Here is a 25061-nt window from a genome sequence, read left to right on the forward strand (position 1 = left end):
ATGAATAAAAATCTTTGAATTTTAAAAAAAGTAACTTTCATAAGTTTACCATTTTTAATTTTAATGTAGTTTATGCCGATTATTTCAAAATGTAAATTTAAAGCTTTGCTGTTTTTACAGCAGTTCTTTCTCACTTATATTCAACACTGTTGACTTTATATTTTAAAGAGTTCTTTTATATCTGTGTTGCATTTATTTTGTTTTTAGTAGCACACACCAAACCTCATTGATAATTTGCAGCATTTTGTCACATTTTTTCCCTTTAAAGTTGTGCAATAATTTTCTACGTTTTATGACAGCAGTGTAACAGATATTATCAGAGACCCATCCTCATTAAGAAGCGGCTGTGTTTTATTTATTTGGCCGTTATTTCTTTATATGATGTATTATTTATTTCATATATTAGGTGATTTGTCTTACCATAAAAGTTCAGTTTTTTATCTTTTGATTCATTTAATGCACATTATCAGATACAGACCAAACCTCATTAAGAATCTGCTGCATTTTATGTATTTTACCATTAGCTCTTTAATTTATTTCCTATATTATTTTGTCCTCATATAAAATATATCCATTCTATTGTTTTATTTATATTCCCTTGTAGATTTTCTTACTTTATTTTTTATATCCTCATCTCAATCTGTATTTATTCACCTTCCTGCATACAGGCGGTGAGTAACAGATGGCATCGGTGCCACAAACCAAACCTCAGTGAGAATCTGCCGTGTTTTACAGAGAGCGGTTTTCAGGGGAATACCAGTAGTCCTCGTCGTGTCTTCAGTATTATCTGCCCTTTACGGCGTACTACCGTTCCAGCACTGCACCTTTACAACTCCACTGTTTATCCACAATCAATGTGGCCAATACAGGGGCGTATTAGGGGCAGTAAGTATATTGTAAATGAAAGTTTATGGTAAAATGGCCCATAAACACGCGGCTGTATAAGTCTGGATGAGCTGCAGAGGGAGACGATTCCTCGAGTGTTTATGGGACGCCGGCGAGAGGTGAGAGTTATTTGCTCACTTTGTTGTCTTTTCCTTTTATTTGCTCTAATTATTGACTCTGTTGACAGAGATGATGCAGTAAACATCTTTGATTGCTACAAACAGACTTTAATAAAACTACGGCGAGGCGTATAATCACATTATCATGATTATTTGGACTTTATTTTGTTTAGGTGTCACTTAAATGTTCAGCCTGAAGTCGGAGGGGCTCGTTTAAGGTTGCCTCGGTGTTGTCATGATGTCCACCATTTTGTTTTGGAGGCATGAAACGTGCCCTGAAATGGCCGCCGTCCCCGTCAGATTGCTGACATTTGGATGAGGCTCTTCTCAAACACACACACACACTGTTTGACTCTGTGTGTGTGGCCTGTCTAGTTCCTACAAAGGACACACTGATAAAAAACAGATATTGATAAAGTTCATGTTGATAACTTTCCAATGAACTGTTGAAGTGCATGATCAAAAGTGTGAACGAAGACTCATGATATTACAAATTCTAAGTAACTGAATCTGAGTTTTGACCTCAAAGGTCACATGAGTTCAGTGTTTATGAGTTGATCTCTTTAATTGAGGTTTGCGTGAACGTCCTGGACATCCTGCTCTTTACCGGCCTCTGACCGGCTGGCAGCTGAACATTTGACCTCGGCGATAACAGCCGCGGATGTTGTTCCTCATTAACACTGTTACCGCTCACACAGAGAGAGAGAGAGAGAGAGAGAGGGCGAGCGAGCGAGCAGAGCACTGCAGGCCTCCGTCATAAAAACACTGTTTCACTTTATGTTTCCCACTGAGCTGTTTAACACTCACTCCATCCAGGATTTCACAGCCTGTTTTTGGGGACTGTTGTGGCCTAAAATGCTGGATTTCATTGGAGCGTTTCTAAAAAATTGCGATGCATGTTGCGATGTGTTTGGACAGACCAAGAGGACCAAGAGAAAATTGCAAAAGTTGTTAATTTTTTTTGCATAATTCATCAAAATCAATGGCAACTTTTTCTAGGGAGAATAAAACCACACTCTTAGAAAAACTATAACTCCAACTCAAAATATGCTTTATTTATAGATGAAGTACAAAATTCTAAAATAAAAGTGAACACAGGACTGGAATTACCAGGGATGATAAAATTAAAACTTGTGTCCATGAACATGAGTCTACAGATTAAATTTTATGGCGAAGTCACGCCCTGCTGTCAGACTGTGTTGCAACAGCAGATATCAGAGAAAGCGAAACTGTTCTTCAGGTGGTCTCATGTATTGATCCGCTCCTGATCAGATCAGTTTGTTACAACAAGAAGGCTGCAGAGACGTTGGACAAGAATCACTATTAGAGAGTGATTTGTCAAGACATTTAGTTTCCTGATGTCAAGACCAAATAAGATTTAGTTCATTAGTATTATCTTAGTATTTAAAGAAAAATTATAGCATAAAAAATAGAAATGTTAACACTGTTTAAACATGCAAAGAAATAATATGTGTGTATTTTTCTTTTCAGCTTGTAAAACAAAATATAACGTGTTCTTATATAAGCTAAAAGGAACCAGTTTCAACCGTCATACATCAGGCCAGCAAAGCCACGCCCCCTTCTGCAGGAAGACTCGTCTTCTCATGTAACAGGAGAAATAGTAAATGCCGAAAAGTTGCTATATAGCAGGTTGTAAAAACCAACAAATCCATCAGGATCTCTGGTTCCACGTCTTTCCTTCCTGGAAAGGAAATGATCCCAGAAAGAGAACAGTGAGAACATCTGAGGCTCCAGAGAACGGTGACTGATGGAGAGCTGACCTTAGTTTGAGTGTGAGGCTGCTGGAGTTCAAGTTCATATCAGCAGGTTTTTGTTATTTACAGCATTATTGACAACGTTGATTCGACGTTTACTCAAAGATTCAAGTGTATCTAAACAAAATGGGAGAAATTTATTGAAGTAAGCCTTTGAGTTTTCTCAACTTTTTCTTTTTTACAGTGTAGGACATTTTAGCCTTCTTCAAAAATGAGACAAAATAAGTGCATTCAGACACATTTTAAATGTGTTTAAATAATTTAAAAGCTGTACTACAGATTTAAACCTTAAATTTGCTGAAAACCTTCTGTATTCTTTGATTTATTTGGTGACCTGAATAATATCTGCTGAATAATCCCCTAACCCTGCAGGTCACAGTCCAGTGTTTGGGAATGACTGCTGGAGAATCGGCTCAACAATTTAAAATTAGTTTTATTTTAGAATCTGATGACGCTCTCAGTCAGATTTATTTAAGTGTCTGCTTAGTTTTTTCATCATTACACTTTGTACTTTGTTTAATCCCAGAAAACTGCAGACTCTCAATAACAAAAGAACAAACTTTATAAAACACCTGGTTTCTCCACGTCCAAACTCCGCTGGTGAATCCTCTGGCTGTCGTCCATCGCTGCTATCAGAGTTCATCACGCCTCCTCAACAAACATATCTGCGTCTCTGTGGTGAAACCATTTTTTACTGCGTCCACCCCTCAATAAACTTTATGGTGGTGAAGAGGCAGAGAGCAGCAGAGCAGCTCCGCTCTCATCATCACGCTCTGTTGACCAAAAAATGAGACACGAGGACAGCCGTTGCTACTCACGACGTGGCTCCACCCTCTTTGCACTTGTTTTGTTCACATTAAAATGTGTAAAATCATATTGTATAAATAAGTTTTACATTAGTTCGTAGTAACTGTTCATATCTTGCATTTGGAAGCTTACAGGCAGAATAGAAAGGTCCCTCTCCCTCCGATGGACCACCATGGGACCTTATTTTGGAGAAAAGTGTGGCAGTTAATGGCATGGGACAAATTGCATATATAATGATGTAAAAATAAGTAACTGGAATGACGGCACAACCAAACTTCACACTAGCAACAACACAAAATGTTCTCTGCAAGCTAAAATTAGCCGCTGAAGCTACGATGCTTGTGTGTTTTGGTACAGATGTAGTCACCATAGGAACGGGTCTTACTTGTTCTTTTTCTTCCCGGCTGATAAAAGGAGCAGGAGTCACTGATGAAGCACTTCAGGTATTTACAGAGGGACGGCCATGCCGGTGTTCATGACGTACATGATGAGAGAGGAAACGAATCTAAACTACGACAAACTACAACTTTATTGTAAAATTGTCTTTTAAATTGACAAAAACATGATATGTGAAATTCATATGGAGGCCCATTTCTGCCACTGCAAGAAAAAGTATCCCCATGGTAAGAGATACAAGTCATAATTTCAACTTTCTGTCTCCTAATTTTGACTTTTTATCTAATAATTATGACTTAACGTGGGGATATTTTTTCCTTTCAGTGGCAGAAATGGGCTTCCAAAAATTCATGACATAATGAGGAAAAAGAAGTATATCTTGCTTTTAACCAGTGTACATGTTTTTCTGAAGTTAACTCTTCACCAAATATTTAGCGTGCAGTTGCATAAGCGATGTTTCATCTGTATGACAAAGACAAGCAGCCACCAGGACTCTAAAATCCTTTTCTATGCGGATTTAACATACACTGAACATAATCTGTTTTAAATACCGTTTTCGCCTGACATGAACGTTATGTTTGTAGGTGAATTGATGAGAAAGCAGATACAGATTCTTCATGAAAGGTCCGGCTCCACACTCTGCTTTAAGGGAAAAAGCTTGTTCACATTCATACTATTATTGTCCCAGGTGCTAATTTGCCATTTTCAGCGTGTAGTTTGCAGCTCAGAGGTTGTTTTTTTTTCGCGGGGACTTTGGAAACGTAGATAGTGGTTACTGCGATGCCACTTGAAGCAAGCGTCCAGTGGCAGGACTTGACATGGCAGTGAACATCCCATGAGTTAAAAAGGGTAAAAATGCACCCAATCTGTTGCCTCAGTAGAAAATTATAAAGTTTAATGAGCTTTTACAGCGTCTTGCTAAAGGCCTTGCCTCGCAGACCGACCACTAACATTAGCTACCAACCTTGAATGTTAGCTGTAACCTTTAGTCCAGACCACCCGTCCCCAAAAACTGTCTGGACCTGCAGCTATTAAATTCTCTATTTTCCCTTGAGACTGTTCTGGTTTTGGATTTAACATCCACAGCTCGTCAAAGAAAACTCAAAACTAGCCACTGGTGAAATTTAGAGGAAAAGTTGCCGAGCTGTAGAGGACACACATTTTAGTTGATGAAAAATGAAAACATTTTTTATTATTCAGTGTATCCTGAACATTTTCACAGTTGGAGAATGTAAGAATCACTTTGGGCCTGCAAAAATTATAAAAATTGAAATATTAGAAATGATTGTTAGTTATTTCTATGTAGTTTTTTTTGTTTGTTTATTTGTTTGTTTGTTTGTCAAAGCTACAGGGAGCCACTAAAAAGAGCCAAAGAGCCTCATGAGGTTCTGGAGCTGCAGGCTGCAGATCCCTGACATACCAACTGCTAACATACGATCATGTCTTAACAAAATGAATTTGAATTGACTTTAAAGAGGCTGTAAGGACAGAGAGTGTCATATGTTGTATGTGAAATATATTGTAAAAGCCACTTGATATGAATTTAGGATTTCTGATATTGAACGATGTAAATAAAATTTACCTGAAATGACCTGAACAGTGAACCGACACTCAGCGCAGAGGTTATTTCAGTTTATGTCCTGGTTTTATACCGCGTTTGATTTTTTTATGATTATTGGCACAGTGACATTATACCTATTTATACAACATATTGAAGCTTATCAAATCGAGTGGAGTTGGGAGTGTCTACTATCTCTTCTGAACTATAAAAGTGAAGCTGTGTTGTTGACTTCTCCTGAGGTAAACTCTACTCTCCTCCTCCATCCTTTTCACCTCAATTCTCCTGTATAATAAATCATGTACTGGCAGTATACTGTACTCTACCGATTTTACTAGTGCTCAACTCAATTCTAGTGTCTCTGGGAGAATAAAACTGTACCTGAAATATTAATTAGGATACAAAAAAGGTAACTGTAATCCATTACAGTTATAGAAAAAAGTCATAATTAGATTATAGTTACATATAGTAACCGTGGGGATTATTATCAGGATTACAATTTTAAAATACGTTTTAACATAAAGAAACCAGCTGATCATACAGTTAGGTTATCATGTCCTCCAGTGACAAAATGCTTCACTGGGTAGAAAATTTCAACATTGTTGGTCTTTAAATCAGAAAAGAGGAACAACATCACAGCACACTGACAGTTCTGCCTTCATCTGTGAAAATACTGTCATCATACAAGAACTCAACATCTAATTTAAACAAACATTACAGGAGAGACCAGCTAACACAGATCAGATGCTAACATTAGCTACACAGACCAACCTATAATGTTCACGACACAGATCAGTCTCTGATGTTAGCTACATAGACCAACTGCTAATGTTAGTTACACAGACCAGACGCTAACATCAGCTACACACACCAACTACAAATATTAGCTACAAAAAAGATAGAAAAAAGAAATATTAGCGACACAGATCAGCCACTAACATGAACTACATGGACCAACCGCTACACAGGAATCCAATTATAGCTCGCTAACCTGTTATACTTCTACTTATGGTAGTTTATTTTAAGTCTGAGTGCTTAACTGTTTTTTTTAACAAACTATATAGTAATATAAGTAATAAATGGTATAATTAATGTATATGTTTATATAATATGTGTAATAGACAGACAACGTCAGTGAAGGTCTCATTTTTTAAAGTGTTACAAGGTGTTCATATGTTGGAAAAACAAAGTGATTAATATAAAATTCTTTAAAAACAACAGACATTTACTGACTGAAACAGACAAACTCTTGGTCTCAAGTTCATGACGGCCGTCTGAACAACTCACACACACAGACACACACTGCTGATAGTCTCTATCAGTGTTCAGATAGGACTGTTGTTGGAGGCAAAATGGACCCATAAGGACAAAGGTCTGAGTGAGGAGGACACACACACACACACACACACACACACACACACACACACACACACACACACACACACACACACACACACACACACACACACACACACACACACACACACTGTAGCAGATAGCAGGATCCTGTGCTCTGTTTGCCTTGTGATCCTCTTCGCCCTTTGGCCACCACACCTCAACTGCTGCATCAATTAGCAAGTGTGTGTGTGTGTGTGTGTGTGTGTGTGTGTGTGTCTGTCTGTCTGTCTGTCTGTCTGTCTGTCTTGTCTTTAATTTCTTACTTTCTTTCTTTCGTTTCATTGTTCTGGATTTTCTGTCTTTGACTCGTCTCTGTCTCTCGTTAATTTTTCTTTGCTTGCTGAATAATGTAATTTAACTGTAACTGTAAAATCCTCACTGTAAACAAAAAAATGTACTTGATTGTTTCGTTTGTAAAACAAAAATAGCGAGAAATGCCGTCACGATGATCCAGAGCCCAAAGTGACACCTTCACAATTTTTGTTTTGTCCAACCAGCCATGATTTATTTTCATTTGTGAAACTGGAGACATGCTTTGATTAACTGTTCGTCTTTTTTATGATTGCTTGAGTTCCATTTTGAAAACAATAATACAATAATTTATAAAAACTGAACTTTGTCACCAGATTGCACACACTCGGTTCATACTATTTAACATTCATACATTTCTATTGATACACTCTGGGTTTATTTTTTTTACAGAGATATTTTTAGAGTAAATTAAAGAATATACTGATCAAACACAACACAGACCAGTGCTGCACACTGATGAAAATCATTCTGTCTCCAAATTTTTGAAATCAGTCAATGCACCTGTGCATTTTTTGACAGGCTGCATTTTGCACTTAAAATTATAATTATATGGAACATATTCTAAATAGAATAGCACATTCTTCTGTGGGATGAATATCATGTAATTATCGAAGAATTAAAAAGCTTTTAAGGTTGAAATTTAGTGTTTGAAAGCTTGGAATGTAATTTTAAACAAAAATTCAAAAATTCCAAGTTGTATGTTTCACAAGGCTGAAAAAAAAATCAAGTCTGCAGTAATTTTCTCTTCACAGTTAATTTGTTGCTGCTCTTCCAGTGTTTTTTGTTTGTTTGTTTGTTTTCCAGGTTTGAAACCTTGTAAATGATGATCTGAAAAAGTGTAGTAGCTTCAAAAAGACTAAAGTGTTTTTGGGGTTAAAGGTTTTGAGGTTTCAAACCTGAAAAACTTGTATGAACTTTTAGCAACCTTTTAGCCAACCCTCCTGATTTCCTCAGGAGACTCCTGGTTTTCATCGCCCTCACCTCGTTTCCTCTCAGCATCTCTGTTCCCCCATATTTCTCCCGTTACCTTTTTTTTCTTTTTCATCATGACAACCTGTTTCTCACACTGTACAGAGTGAATCAGCCCTATATGACTTTAAAATTCTTCTGTTTCCACCCAAACAACACAAATGCACCAAACCAGACGTCTTGGCAAGAAGAATTCCTGTTTTTAAGGAAACATTTGATGGAAATGATTATGCATTTTGTCTAATCTGCCATCACTTTTCTTTCAAGTTTAGGTCAAAATAAAAATGCATGAAAGAAAACTGATCAATATTAATTTATGCCAGATATTTACACAATTGTAAATGTGAAATTAAAAGTCTGTAACATAAAAATGCTGTTGCAGAGTGCTTATTTTGCTGTTTCATTCCTTAAAAGTCACCAAAATGCAGGAAACAGTCTCTGAAGTCAAATTTTCACACCTTTTTTCCTCTTTTCATCATCAGTCTGAGACAAAGTGATAGTATTAAGAGAAAGAAATACTCAAGCAAATTTCAGAAGTCCCAGACAGAAGAATTCCTGTTTCTTACAGAAATTTTTGAAGGAAAGGGAACCATTTTTTTTCTCAAGAGCAACCTAACTTGTTCACTGTGAGAAAAACAACTGTAACATATTCATCTTCTGTGGTGAAATTTGACTAAGACTGAATGTCTGAAATCCTCCCTGGTTTTGAGGACTCAAGGTTGGCAAGTATGCACTAAACTCAACAAGCATTTTAAATAAACATAACCAGAATTCCCATAATGCATTGTGAGTTGAACCTGTCCAGAAAAAAGGGTGAGAGATGCCTCTCCTTTGTATTTTGAAGACAACAGACATGATATAAACCCACTGTGTATCTTTCATACTTGTCAAATGAAGTTATGCTTGTTTCTTTTTGTGAAAAACATTGAATTCACTCCCTGCTCCTGTGCACGTGCTCATGATTGAAATTAATATATCAAGTTTTATTTAACTCTTTTTCTTAGCTTGACACTTATCTCAGCTGCATTTACATCCTCACAACCATGGAGTAATTATTCAACCTGAGTTCAGTTCACTCACATTTTAAAGGCAGTACATGTTTAAGTTACAATGTACAAATTACATTTGAAAATATACACATGATCATATTCAAGACATTCACTGTTTAACAGAAGAGAAAATAAACCCATGGAGGTACTGCAGGTGTGTTTCAAGTGTTGGAAGAAGAATCCAGATCCTTTGCTTCAGTAAAAGTATTACTACCACGCTGTGAAAATACTCCAAGCCTTTGATTAAAAGTTAGAGCCTGGGTCGTTCAAATCCACCTGCTGCAAAGAGTCGCCTGGTTATCTGGAAATGGAGTCTGTAAATTCAGTCTGATTATCTATGATGTTTTTGGTTCAGCATCGCTGTGATGGACATGAACATCACACACTGTAGCGCTGCAGGGGAACCAAAACAGCCACTCACAACTCAGTCTGGCTCACTGAATGCACACTGCAGGTATACATCCTGCCACTGGTTGCTTGTTTGAACTGGTGTCCGCTATCTAAGTCCCTAGGAAACAAGAACAACCTCTGAGCTGCAACCTACAGTTCCTGGGATGCTAACAGTATGAATGTAAACAAGCTAACAGCTGTGATGTAGTCATTTTATTACCAGAACTCGCCTCCTGACGTACACGTTCCACCAAATCAAGTTCCCTTTTGACGCTATTTTGCAGCAGCACTGTCGCTGCATCCTGGGCTTAGCTCCGTCCAAAATGTTTGTGATTGATTTAAAGAAATGCAAACAAGGCAGGGTGTTTTTTCCTCTATAGCAGAATGTGCATGTGTGGAGCCAGACCTATGTCAAAACTCTGCTTACTGCATTAATAAACTCAGCCAACATGTCATTTAGAGGCTTAGATTAAAGGATAGACTATCATATCAAACTACAAGACTGACGGCATCCATTGACACCAATCCTGCCATGCAAGCTCGTCAGGAACGGGGCTAAATAATGCTCCATTATACATGTTACACATTTTTGTGGGTCACCTGACCCAGTGCTGGACTTGACCATGCAGCATGAAGGGTTTATTTTTGTATATTCTAAAAATTATGTATTTGAATATTTCTGCATATTGGAGTCCATAAACAGTATTGGAATATTATAAATGTGGTCTGAATCTAAAGCTGAGACTCTTTTTATTCATGTGTGATGATGTTAGTCCCCATAGTAACCATTTTATTGTAATGAGACTTTTTTTTTTTGGCCTAACTATATAAAATGACATTTTTGTGACACATCACCACACAAATGTTGCACTTTTGAGGCTCATTATTGCTCCCTTTAAGTCAACATATTGTGTCCATTTCAAGCTATGTAAACCACCTTTGTACTTCCATACCTCCTTTATGTTGGCATGGATGTCGAGCAATACATCCACTTCTCCTCCTCCGGAGGTTTTAATAATGAACCTCTTGAGAAAGGAACAAAAGCAGAGGCAGCGTTGCAACTTGCAACGTGAAATTTCTTCATTGTGTCTGACCCTCCATGACCACTGAAGGTCGTGCAGAATACGGACAGAAGGCTCCGTCTGTATCTCTATACATATTTTAGGCTAAAGCATAAACACCCCCATTCATCTGACAGCTGTAGTTACTGTTTGCTTTGCAGATTGAAGCAGGTATTTTACTTTTCACGTCCCTGAATGCACAAGGGTCTGCAAGTGTTTGTGTGGCATGAATTTCATCATCAGAGGGCGCGTGTGTAGCCTCTGTCTGGACATCTGCGCGCCTCAGATTTGTTGCAACTGCATGGACTTGTCCATGTAGCTGTTCCAGTCCCCAGTCTACTGTGCAGAAAATATCTCATTGCGATTATTTTGATTGATTCTGCGATTGCGATATGATTTGTGATATTAGAGATAATGATCATTTTTACATTATTATTATTTTGATTGAAAAACATGCATTTTTGCAGGAATCTGTACCAAATGAAGATGTTTTTCATTTCAGTCATTCATTTAAAAGACACATATTTTGACTAACAAATATTGCACCTCCTGCAATTTAAAAATTGCAGAAAGCCACATTGTGATTTCAGTAAAAATTTTGATGAATTGTGCAGCCCTGTTCTGCAGCTGTCCATGCAGGCATCCATCTGGGAGTAGGTTCATAATCCAGCCCAAAGTTTTCACACCTAAATGTGTTAAATATCAGTTTTTAAACCACACATGTGGTATTGATACCTTTATGTGAGGAAAAGTCATGTGAATACTTCTTCCACCACTGACAGCATTACATTCCACAAACTGATTGTCATGAGTACCCTGAAAATCCATCTTTTTAAGTAGCTTTACAGTTAAAAAACAAACATATTCTGCACACTGTCTCACAGTATCATATATATTCTCTATCTGCAGCTCTTCTGAAGCTAAATGAATTAAAAAATGATACACAGTGAAATATTCACACCTGAGACATGTTGTTTATGGCTGCATCACTCCATCAAATGGAAACAATTAACATGTCTTCTGCATCATTTTGGGTATCTTTGGGATCTTCATTAGAATTTAAAATAAAGTTTGAAGACAGTTTGGACAAACAGTTCAGAGTTTCACCTGAGAGCTCAACGTGTGATAAAGGCAACCAAACAGGCTGAACGTCCTTCACCTGGCGACATCCCAGCAAGCAAACATCTAATCACAGTTAAGAATTATCGGTCTGATGGGAGAAGAAGGAGAAGTCGCTGGTGAATTCGCCCGTCACATTTTTTAACAAGCTTCAGCTTTCAGACCAGCGGACAGAAAGGTGGCAGGATGTGACGCAAAAAGTTTTTCAGTCATGTTTTTCAAGTCCACGTCCCTGATATCAAGGTCCAATAAAACCTTCTTCTCAGTACTCCTCTTTGATGTTCAGAGGCAGGGACGAAGGAGACACCAGCCCGTTGCTGCCGCTACTGCTCGTTACCATGGCGACGCTGCTCCCTCCATTTCCGTGGAGGCCTCCTCCTCCTCCTCCTCCTCCTCCGCTGCCGTTGGTGCCGGTGGGAGGCGTGGGTGTGGTTGTGGAGGAGGCGGGCTGCTGGAGCTTCTTCTTGTTGATTTTACGCTCTTTGGCTCGACGGTTCTGGAACCAGATCTTCACCTGGAGCAGAAGGCAAAGACAAACTGACGTGAAAACCTAAACCAGGCATCTGCACGTTTCAGGAATACATCTAAAACTTTTTCCTGGAAAATGATTTTAAAAAATGTTGATGAGAGCAATGAGAGCTTCACAGGATGTATGTTTGATCTGACTTTGACAAGAATCTGAAAGTTAAGTTCAGTATTTTGTATTTTGTATTATTTTTTAATTGCTATCAGTGTCTGTTTGGTTACCTGCCTGTTTTTATTCAGGTTTTATTTATTTATTCTTGCTTTTGTTTTGTTTATGTTTATGTATGTATCACCAAATTGTCAGCCATGTGCAAGGAAGACGACAACAAAAACAATGGTGGTCTATTTAGCTTTTTTTTGTGTGCTGCTGACTATTTCTTTATTATATATTTAATATACAGTATCATTGTCTAGCCAGACAAAATTATCTGTTTTTGTGCTTCCATTCACTATTATCTTCTTGTTTGAGCTTTTTTAAACACAAAGGAGGAACTTCTCTGAAAAATTTCTGAAAAATTTTGTGGCTGTTGTCAAGTAAATGTGCCCGTAGTTTCCTGATGGAAAGATAGCTTTACATGTCTCAAAAGTAGCTAACTGCTAACTACTGTCAGCATGGTTAGCTGTGCAGCTTGTTGACTCAGCCCCGGGGAGCTAGGAGCCAAATCCAGTAAGAAAACCACCTCAGGACCGTATTCCCTCTCGTCAAACTGGCCTCCATTGGTCTCAGAGGCTGTGTTTGGTCCCAATCCGGCCATGACCCGCCCTACTCTGCCTCTGATTGGCTTACAGTGATATTCTTACCCTAACCTACCCAATCTCACTCCTCATGCCCAAATCTATCCAATGCAAACGACCCAAAGCCAATAAGTACTAGCTAAGCACTAAACAAATTGTCTAATTTTCTGTTTCAGAAAACTGAACATGAACCTGTAAGTTATGCTTCATGAAAGAGCCAATAAAAGTGCAATAAAATCAAAACAGTCCTGATCAATAATTTGTATTGTTGTTACCTGTCTCTCTGACAGGCTGAGCGCCGTGGCGAGCTCCGCCTTCCTCCTGATGGTGATGTATTTGCTGTAGTGAAACTCTTTCTCCAGCTCCAGCCGCTGGTGGTCGGTGTACACCACCCGGTACTTGTCTTTAGTCCGCGTCTTTCCGTCTGTAGGACACAGAGACGTCAGTCAGTGTTTCATGATTCCACATCAAAATCACACCAGCTGTGAGTATGTAAAAGCATGAATGGAGCGTATGTAGTCATAGTATTTTATATTATGTGTTATAAACCGCTCATATAAACCAACGTCAGGGCCTGGACACAGATGGAGCTGTGTGTGTGTGTGTGTGTGTGTGTGTGTGTGTGTGTGTGTGTGTGTGTGTGTGTGTGTGTGTGTGTGTGTGTGTGTGTGTGTGTGTGTGTGTGTGTGTGTGTTCTCACCATCACTGCTGTATTCAAATAGACGAGCTGCCTCGGCTGGATTTGCATAAACTGAACCATATCAACTTTTATTCATTTATGGACTCAGAGTTCAGCAGTTACACTTCTGTTAAACCTCGACACTGTCAGAGGATCCAGCTGTTCAGACTGGATCAATGAGCCGGACGCTCCGTCATCACACTGGTTCACAGTCCCACCAGGAAGCTTCGATCACAACCATCAACGCAAATTCAACCAATCACCATGAATTATGCATAACCATGCAATTTTTTCCATCTTTTTCGCAAATTTGACCAATCATCATAGCTTTCTGGAGCTCCACCAATCACAGCAGTCCCTCACTCAAACATTGTGAAAACTTAAAAGTTATTTAGAGTTTCTACTAACTTAAAAATATTGAGCGCTGGTAGAACATTCTTTCTTTTGTGTTTATTAAACTCATAAATTTTGATTAATGAGGGAAATAAGGTCAGTAACAGGGGTCATCCTGCACTCTGATCAACATTTTTCACTCTATTCCATTCTGACATTTTATGGACCAAACAACTAATTGATTGATCCAGAAAATGCTGAACAGTTTGCAGCACCCTGGGACCAGCGTCTGTTCTAAGCATCTTGCTCAGGGGTACTGACGGGGGACACGTCCTAATATGACTGGTTTTTGAGACAGAGAGGCTGTGTCTGAGCAGAGAAACAAACCCAGGACCTTCTTGTTGTGAGGTGATTGTGCCACACTGTGGTTAAGTTTAGGAAAGAGTCGTGGTTTCAGCTGAAAAGCAACAACCTTATTAACCAGTTTTGACAGTGACCGTGGTGAAAGTTGGCACTGAACTTAAAGTCTCTGAAAACTTCTCTTGAAATACTAAAACTGCATTTATGATATCAAAGTTTAGTCTCTCACTGAGCATCCACAAAGATCTGATTCGTAATTCATAATTATTTGAAAACCTGGTTCAAAAGCCAGCCAGTTTTACTGTTTGGACCATTTCTCCAGCTGTGTGGGCGTGTCAGCTCACGTTTGATTGACAGCTGCCTCAGGAGTCTCAACAGGAAGCTCAGTGACGTCCTGCTATGGACCGCTGGAGACGCTGGCTGCAGCAGAATGTATTTTAGCACCTAAACAAACCTAAAAAAGATGAATCAACATGGGTTTAAGTGTACGATATATTTAGAACACGTTCGCTGCTTTACTTTTCCAACGAGGAACTGAAACCGGCGTCTCTGCTGTCGTTACAGCGAGCAGACTTCATGGACAGAAACCATCTTTTCACCTCTCAGGAGTTTGTGTTTGTGTTTGACTCTGGTGTCTTCTGGTCTGAACTGATGTGACTTGCTGAGAATCGAGGCAGCAGTGAATCGGCAGCTCCTGTATCCTGCACAGGAAACTGTTTTTGTTTTGTTTGTTTGTTTTTTTTCAGAATTTTGTGGCTGTGAAGAGCAAAGACAGCAGCCTCAGTTCTTCCTCCATGAAGACTGTCTGACAGTCTAAAGCAGAGAAAATGTGCTAAATATAGCAAACACTTAAACTATTTATTTGGGCGGCAGGTTAAATCACTGTTTGTGTTAACAGAAGTGATGTAACGCTGTTGAGTTGCTCAGTAATTTCTGGAGTTTTTTGCTGTAACCATATCAGTAACCACAGGTGTCGTCCAATCAGAGATCTTCCACAGAGTCACTTTAAATCGAGAGCTTCAGATTTGACCAACATGAATGTTTTGATACCAGCAGACTTGTGGAGTAATGGATTATACGTGACAGGATTACATCATCTGGAACTGTATTCCATTACAGTTACAAATAAAAAAGACACAATCAGATTATAGTTACATTTAGTAAAACTGAGGATTATTAGTAGGATAAATTTAAAATAAAGATTGATATCCTACCATACACAGAACACACAGCTGATAATTTATTATCACGGCCTCTAGTGAAAAAATGCTTCACTGGGTGGAAATTTCAACATTTTTTGTCTTTAAATCAATCAATCAATCAATCAATCGGTCAGTCAGTCAGTCAATTGCGCACAATCAAGGAAGGAACAGCTGGACAAGCTAATAAACCTAAAACTCCTGGAGCCACAATGATTAATCTATAATTAATTCACTATTAAATTAATCTGCAGCTATTTTGATGATTGATTAATCATTTTGAGTCATTTTTTAATTTAAAAAAGTCAAAAAATTCTCTGGGGCGGCGCAGTGGTGCAGTGGTCAGCACTGCCACCTCACAGCAAGAAGGTCCTGAGTTCGATCCCCCAGCTCCCCAGCTGGATCAGGACCTTTCTGTGTGGAGTTTGCATGTTCTCCCCGTGTCTGTGTGGGTTCTGTCTGGGTTCTCCAGCTTCCTCCCACAGTCCAAAGACATGCATGCAGGTTAATTGGTGACTCTAAATTGCCCGTAGGTGTGAATGTGAGTGTGAGTGGTCGTCTGTCTATGTGTGTCAGTCCTGTGATGAACTGGCGACTTGTCCAGGGTGAACCCCGCCTCTCACCCAATGTCAGCTGGGTTAGACTCCAGCAGCCCGCGACCCTTACAGAATAAGCGGTTACAGAAAATGAATGAATGAAAAAATTCTCTGATTTCAGCTTCTTAAATGTGAATATTTTCTGGTTTCTTTCCTCCTCTCTGACAGGAAACTGAATATCTTTGAGTTGTGGATAAAACGAGACATTTGAGGAAGTCATCTTGGACTTTGATCAAAATTTTTCACCATTTTCTGACATTTTAAGGACCAAACAAATGAAAGTAATCATTAGTTGGAGCCGGAGTTAATCCATCCATTTCCGAGGTAATCGAAAAGTAACAGAAAATAATTAAGTAACATTACTTTAATATTGTGATACTTGGATTATGTTACTGACCTTATTTTTAACAGGTAATTAGTGTCTGTACTGGAATACATTTTTAAAATAAAATCAGAATAAAGTAGATCCAGACAGCTAACCAAGGGACCAAAAATCAAAGAGCCTTAAAAGAGAAACCAAAAGAAAACCCTGATAAATATAAAGACAGGAGGTCTGTAGGTCATGACGAAGGTTCTTACTGAACCATAAAAACATTTTCACAGTGACAGCAGAAACACTGAGCAGCTCTCAGACTAAAGGTACGTTTTACTGCGTTACTCTTAATTAAAAGGCCTTCAGCTCTCTTTAACACGCTGTGATTCAGTATTAACACTAAACACACAACAGTTCAATAAGTGATGTGTCTTTAAACACACACACACCGTCTGTCCTCTGATCGCTCGCCTCGCAGCTCAATTACAACTCAAACATTTTAGTTTCAGGAGGAACATCTGTGCGAACTGTCCACTTTCTGCTTCATTTGTCAGAAAGTAAAAACCAACAGTTTGATAACAAGACGAGACGCTAATGAAGGTAACGTAAATCACAACCCCTTCAGAGACGTTTGCTCTGCACACACACGCTGACGTACAGCTCTGTTTCACCTCATTCTTAAAGAAGAATTTCATTTTCTGACTTTTTCTTTAACTTCAGACAGAAGCCAGTCCCTCCAGGAAGCTGTGATCACAATAATTCACGCAAATTCAACAAATCCCAGTGAATTCCTGTTCCACCAATCACAGCAGTCCTTCACACAAACATCATATGTGTACGTCTCAATGAACCGACTTCATGTTTTGTTTTTTTGCATTTATATAATTTGTTATTTTGTCATGGGTACTGAAAAGAACACATTTGTTGTAATTGGCATTTATCAACTCTGCATTTTTATTTCATAATTTCGCTGCTTTGATTTAGTTTGAGCTCCAAAAAATATTCTTCTTTGTGGAATTCCCCTCAGATCCACTTTTCATTTACATATAAAGCAGTTTTGAGTCATTTTGTAATTTTAAAAAAATGTATCTAAACTCTCTGTTTGCTGACTTTAAACTGAATATTTTGGGTTGTGGACAAAACAAAATTGGACATTTGTGGACGTCATCTCGGGCTTTAAGAAACACTGATCAACATATTTCACCATTTTTACAATTTTCTCTTGGTCCCCCAGTTTCATTGCAAAAGGAATTCCTAAAAACACAATATTTTTTCTTTTAGAAAAGTTGCCATGAAATCAAGCATTTCAGGCCGCAACAATCCCAGAAAACACCCAAGAAATCCAGGAGTGACTGAGAACAGTGACAGCACATTTAAAAAAAACATCTGTAAAATGTTCTTTTCAACATTTTCTTTATTTTAATGTTGTCTCAAAGCTGTCCCTGGAATGTCCCTGATCAGGGCACAATAAAAGGGACAGTAATTCACAAAAATAATATTAGGGGAAATATTTGAAAAGAATGACTATATTTTCTCAGGCGTGCATATTTTTCACTGCTTTCTCTTCCCATTAACCCGTTTCCAATAAGTCATAATACTGAGCTTTCTTCCTGAAAGATATCCGACTTGACGGCAAACAAACATGTCAGTCAAAGTCTGTTATTCAAGATAACATTAAAAGATAAAATGCTGCAGGATTTTAACCCTCACATCACCAACTGGGATGTCATGAAATCATCATGTAGGAAGTTAAGCAATGTCCTGCTGTGGACAGGATCAGCAGCAAAACATATTTAGACACTTAAAAAAATGAATATCATTTTAATTGTACACTAAATTTTAGAATATTTTCACCACTTTACTTTGCTGTCAGACAGACTTTTCTGACGGGAAACCAGCGTTTTGCAAGACAAATATCACTCTCTTCAAACCAGCCAAACTCCATTGACAAATTTAGTAATTTTACCTCACAGGACACAGGAGTTGTTGGTCTACTGCTGCCTCCCTCTGTTAGTTTGTTTGTCTTATTGTGTAACCTTTGTGTGTTAAAGGGTTAGTTTAAACTCACCAATGTCACAAAATAACACAAACTAACTAGCAGCAGTAAAAAAGAAACTCCTGTGTTCTGTGAGGTAAAATTACTGATTTCTCCTGTAGAGTTTGGTTGGTTGGAAGAGCGTCTGTTTCCTGTCAGAAAAAGTGGTCTGACAGTAAATAGTGGAAATAATCTCAATAAAGCATATATTAAAATGAGACATTTTTTTAGGTGTCTAAAGTACATGTTGCTGCTGACCCCGTCCACAGCAGGACATTATTTAGCTTCCTGGGGGCGGAAAAACACCAACATTAGGTTAAAATCAATCAATGATCAATCACTATAAATTACAGTCAATCAAAGTTTGACCTTGTTGGTTCAGCTTCTAAAAAATGTGATAAAAGTTAAAATGTTCTGCTAACTTTCATGGCAGATGTTAATACTGATATTAGGGAGTAAAAAAAAAACAATTCCAATATCAGCCAATACTTTTTATTTCTATAATCCAAAATGACATAAGGGCAGTCAGTGATTGATCACTTTAAATTACAATCAATGAAAACAGTCGATTCTATTTCTTTCGTGGTTGTTCCAACTTCTAAAAAAAATGTGAGAAAAATCAAATTTGCTGTCAAAATGTTCTGCCAACTTCTAAAACATCTGATAAAAGTTTAAATATTATTTTTGTCATCTTGCTGAGGGCCACATAAAACCCACTCAATGACCCCTATTCATCCCCCGACCTCAGTTTGGGAAAAAGTGTTCTATTGAACTAAATAAGTAGAACTCCTTGTACTTTTACTTTAGTAAAATTTTGCATGTGGTATTAGAACTTTTACTGCAGTCAAATATCTGAGTCTTCTTCCACCTCTGGCTGCAGCTGGACGGATGACTGCAGGTTAAGTCCACAGTCAGACCGGTTGTGTCTCACACACACACACACACACACACACACACACACACAAACACACACACACACACACTCCGGGTCACACTTCACACACTTCAAAGCGTTAACTGTCTTGTAAAGTCTTGTCCTCTCCGCCCAGAGACAAGCAGGAGGACAAAGAGCGACCCGCCGCCCGGAGACACGTCCAGCGGGGGGGACATTACCATGACAACAGCTTCAAACACACTTCACACGTTTGATCCCCGACAGTCCGGCACGGGACCGTCACCGAGCGGTGGGAACATCTCACACTGCATGGTATCGATTATTTTTAATTCCCTGATCATTGATAAGACATTTCATGATCGATGAAACTCAGCTGCAGTTTACAGCGGAATAAATTAAATTAAATTATTTTATAAATAACGAATAAAACGAATTCTCCGCCTCCTTCATATGTTACTGAAGTGTTTTAGTAATAAATAAATCAGGTCGCTGCTGACTTTTTAATGACTGTTCCTGTCATTATGAGGTGGTGCAAAGTCACATATTTTGACGAGAATTTTGGATGAAAAACCTTTTTTTGCGACTTTCCATAGCGGGTATTTTAATTCAGTGGTTTACAAACTGTGGTCCGAGGACCGACAGGGGTCATTGAGTGGGTTGCAGAGGGCCCAAGCAGAAGGAGGAATGAACGATTTTAAGTTTTATTTATTATTAGCAATTTGAAGTTGAAACAACAAGGGAAGAAATACGATTGACCATTTTGATTGATTGTTAATTTATAGTGATCGGTCATTGATTAACTATAAAAACTTTATTATCTTCAAACTTGTATTTGAAAAGTTGTCAGAGGGGATTCCTTTAAACAAACTCTGCTCAACTTTGGGCCCTGTGATCTCGGTGAGTCTGCAACCAAAGTATTATTTTCATCGTTGTTATCAATTAATCACTTCTTGATCAGAGTCCAAGATGACGTCCTCAAATGTCTTGTTTTGTCCACAACTCAAAGATATTCAGTTTACTGTCATAGAGGAGTAAAGAAACTTTTCACATTTAAGAAGCTGAAATCAGAGAATTTTGACTTTTTCAAATCGATTGTAATCAATTGTAGAGCCAGGAGCGATATCCAAATCATAGAAGCTGCAGGGTTTTTTGATGAAGTTAAATGTGACAAAGAGCTGTATAATGAAGTGCTGCATAGATGAAAGAAAACATGTTTGTTTGGTAATAATAATAATAATAATAATAATAATAATAATAACTGATGTTTATGTTGACCCACTTTCTTTTTCTTGTTTATATTGTTCGTTTTGTTCTTTTTTCTATTTATTGCTTCATATTGATGCGTCTTTCCTTTTTTTTTTTTTTTTTACGATCCACTTTGCTGCTATAATACTACAAATTTCCCAGGTGTGGGATTAAAAAAGGATCATTCTATTGTACAATTACAATTACAGTGGAGACAAATATTAAATGACAGTTCTATTATTAAAATAACTATTTCTTCCCTGAAACTGCTCATATGACGTTGACAGTGAAGAAAAGTCATAAATCCATAAACTGAACTTCAGGCTGATTATTGACTCTGATATGGGCATATTAAGATGAACAGAAAATAATGAGTTGAAGTACTTTATTCTGAAAAATAAAGCTGCTGTCAGGCTGCTGCTGCTCTCTGAACTCGCATATTTGAGTATCACTCCGCCGCTGCTATCTGCCTCATATTAAAATGTTGAACAGTCAAAGAAAACTGCACGTAAGCTATGGACCTTTAAAAGAATAATTAACTGTTAAATTCAAATAAACTGAATTAAAGTGGATAAAAGAAGGAGGTAAAATAGGTCCAAAGACCTCACAGCTGTTAGGAATTATTTTAGGCTGTATATGGAAAATTTCTATAAACATTATGATTGATTATTGATACCCAGCGATGATATTATTTGATCATTATGAGCTATGAGATCTAACAGGTGTCTTACTTGGGTTGGAGGGCGGTGCGGAGCTGCGTCGGATCCAGTCATACGGGTTCCTCCTCTGCGGGGATCCGGGGGACAGCTGCCCGGCCGACGCGTTGAGGGAGGCGGGTAGCAGCGCGGGCGGCTGCCCGGGGAACTCCGGGGGGCTGAAGCCGAGGCTGGGCCCCACCGCCCCGGGCACAGTGGAGGCGGCGGGCGGCCCACCGGCCGCGGCCGCCGCGGCTGCGGCAGCGTAATGATGCGACGACCATTCGTCCCGGGTGGGCGGAGGCGGGTAGGCCGGGCTCCAGCCGCCGGTGCCAGCGCCGGGCTGCTGGGAGCCCGGGTGCAGGTCGTTGTTGAGGCCGTGGTGGTGGTGGTGGTAGCCGGGGAAGTCCGAGTACTGCGGCGGGGCGGGGACGAAGTTCTGCGGGCTGAGGCTGATGCCCGGGTGGCGGGTCACCGGGTTCTGGTGCGGGTACATGGTGGGGTCCTTATCCAGCTGCAGGTAACTGACGTACATGTTTGATCCAGGTGAGGGGGGTCCCTCCGCGGAGTGATCCAGCCTGTCCCGTCCGTCCGTCTGTCCGTCCGTGTGTGTGTCTGTGTGTCTCACACCTGAGCTGCAGGTAAACTGAGCTTCACTCTGTTTGCTCCCTCTCTACACCTGTCCTCCCCCCCCTGTGTGTGTGTGTGTGTGTGTGTGTGTGTGTGTGTGTGTGTGTGTGTGTGCCCGTTACAAACTGCTGCAGTCACATGGGAACTTTTTATTGCTCTTATCTCCCTCCTCTCCCTCTCCCTCTCTCTCACGCACACACTCTTCCTCTCTTTACTCTTCTTCACTTCACCTCATCATCGTCCTCCTCATCCTCACAGGTACACACGCACACCACCTGCAACATGTTTATTATCCACTGAATTAAACACAAACATTAAATATAAGAGTAGAATCCAGCAGCAGGTCACCCGGCCTCCCCCTCCTCCCTCCCCGGCCTGCAGTCTCTCTCTATCGGCCCTCCATTTGCATGACAGTCCGCTGCTGCATTTCAAAGGCTCCATCAAAGGAACAGAGAGCAGCTACAAATGAGACAAGAAAAGGACTAACATGTCAGAGAGACAGCACCTCACACACTCACTTATTCATTATACTGATTTCATATTATTTTATATTTATTTATACTATAAACACCTCTGTTCTCATTTACTCAAGTACATTTACTCAACTACTGGCGCCTACTTAAGTACAATTTTGAGGTATCATTTTCTTCTACTTAACTCTTCTACATCACAACTTTGTAGGGAAATATTGTAGTTTTTACTCCACTACATTTAGTTTAAATCTTTGCTCACAAGTTAATTTGTAGATCCAGAACATTAAAAATATACAATAGTATAAAAATATACTTCAAATAATAAATAATCAGATAATAATCAGATTAAACTCAAGGAACACTAAAGTAATTAAATTGAGCTCCATCTTTACCAGCTGCAGCATTAAAGCAATGAACACATTATTGCATCACTAATTACATTATACACATTATACACATTATACACATTATATATATATATATATATATATATATATATATATATATATATATATATATATATATATATATATATGTGTATATATGTGTGTGTGTGTGTGTGTGTGTGTGTGTGTGAATATATCTGAAACTGATAAATAATGCAGGCTGATTTAATAAAGATGTTTGAAAACAAGATTAAAAGATTTTAAAAAGAACAAAAAGAAAACCCCAGATTTAATGTCAATTAAAACATTTAAATGTGTTTTAAATCAAATACTGAATGCAGATGATTCAAAACAAGTGCAGCTTGTCTCACACTTTAAATAAGGGACTTAAAACTCCTTAAAAACTTTTCTGAAATATATTTTAGGGAGACAAGTTCCTGAAATGACAAACTTTTGAGGAATTAAAACCAAAATTCTGTAAAGTATTTATTTTATTTTATTAATGACATATTTCCATGCTGATCTACAGTCACTTTCTTTTCATATAGTTGAAAAATCAGTGTTTGAATTCATAATCATTGTTATTCACAAAATAAAATACAACAGTCACATAAGACATATTTGACGCCCTGATAATCTGAAGCTTGACAAAAGCAGATAAAGTTTAAAATTAATGTTCATCAGCACGCTAAAAATGTACATTTACCACTGAAACCCAACCAACGACAGCAAGAAACTAATAAAACTGAACAGACCTAAACCTGAAAAAACTCCTGATTTTATTTTATTTCATAATTTCATGACACACATGACAGGTGGAGTAAAAATTCCCATCCAGTTTTATGATATTCAAGCTTTGAATAACTGCTGCTTTAAACAAAAAAACAAAAAAAACCCACAAATAATAACATTTTCATGTTGTTATTGAGTTCTTCTCACCTCTGGAGCTCAAACACACAGAAGCTCACAATGCAATAAATATTTTTACTTCTCAGTAAATTCAAAGAGAAATTCACTGAAATGTTGATTACTGTTCTTTGCACTCATAAAAAAACAAATTACAATAAATGACTTTGCTGCACTGCATTTATTTAACAGCTGTAAGTTACAACACAACTACAGTGCAGTATTTTACAGTGTAGTGCCACTTTTACTCAAAAAATCTGAATAAAACACATTTTATTTCTTAATTCATGCTGTGACTCAATGTCAGTTCAAACATCCAACAAGAAAAGCCTTTTTTGTTTTTGTTTGTTTTATTTTGTGTCTGTGTGTATGTTTGCATACATACACGTGTCTACATATAAAGAGGGAAATTTATTTATTTTATTTATTTCTAACCTGTGATATCTGTGCACTCCTGATATTATTCAAGTGTTGAATTGATTCTTTTGGTTTTGAGAAACACATCAACAGATTTTACACAATTTGTCAAATGTTTTGTGAGTTTTTGTGTTTTTTGTTTCATTAGTTTTATAAAGCACAGCTCCGTTTCTGTTTAAATGTAAAAATGTAATTCTTTTCTTGTCTCCCAAGTTGTTTAATTCATATTTTCTGCTTTACATAAATAACTTAAATTAGCTGTTTTTTCAGTGTTAAATGTTTAAAAGGCTGACAAATGAAAATAATCAACTAATAATAATTAATAATTAATTAATGTCTTTGACTTTATATTTTATTATATTCTTATAATATGTTACTTATATGTTTTGTCTCAGAGCGTCAATTTAATTGAATTAAAATACAACAAAATTATACAAACAGAGCAGTGCAGCAATAAGATGCCCCAAAATTAATAAAATAAATAAATGTAACTGTGGTCCATAATTTTCTGATTCTATTTCACATGATTGTGTCTTTAAATGTTGTTCTAATGTTTTTATTCACCTCATGTGTGTTTTAAATGTCTTTTAAAATAGTTCAGCTTACTTGATTGAAATAATAATAATAATAATAACAACAACAACAACAACAACAACAACAACAACAACAACAACAACAACAACAACAATAATAATAATAATAATAATAATAATAATAATGATAATAATAATAATCAGACTCCATCTGTCTGTTGTGATCCTCAGGCCTGTAAAAGCACTTGAATAGTTTAATTAGCAAAAA

The 25061-nt window shown here is 38.0% G+C and overlaps 1 protein-coding gene across 1 annotated transcript; it reads right to left on the reverse strand.

Moving 5' to 3' along the window:
* Positions 1-11673: 11673 nt before the first annotated feature.
* cdx1b (caudal type homeobox 1 b) lies at positions 11674-22122 on the reverse strand. The gene is made up of 3 exons (XM_084730124.1): positions 21485-22122; positions 13374-13522; positions 11674-12352 (listed from the first exon to the last, which is right to left on the reverse strand). Exons 1-3 carry the CDS (start codon positions 21981-21983, stop codon positions 12101-12103), a joined length of 900 nt encoding a protein of 299 aa, XP_084586250.1. The 5' UTR covers positions 21984-22122; the 3' UTR covers positions 11674-12100.
* Positions 22123-25061: the final 2939 nt, after the last annotated feature.

This window comes from Lutjanus erythropterus, chromosome 11 (assembly GCF_056507025.1).
Source record: "Lutjanus erythropterus isolate fLutEry1 chromosome 11, fLutEry1.hap2, whole genome shotgun sequence".
Classification (NCBI taxonomy): Eukaryota; Metazoa; Chordata; class Actinopteri; order Lutjaniformes; family Lutjanidae; genus Lutjanus; species Lutjanus erythropterus.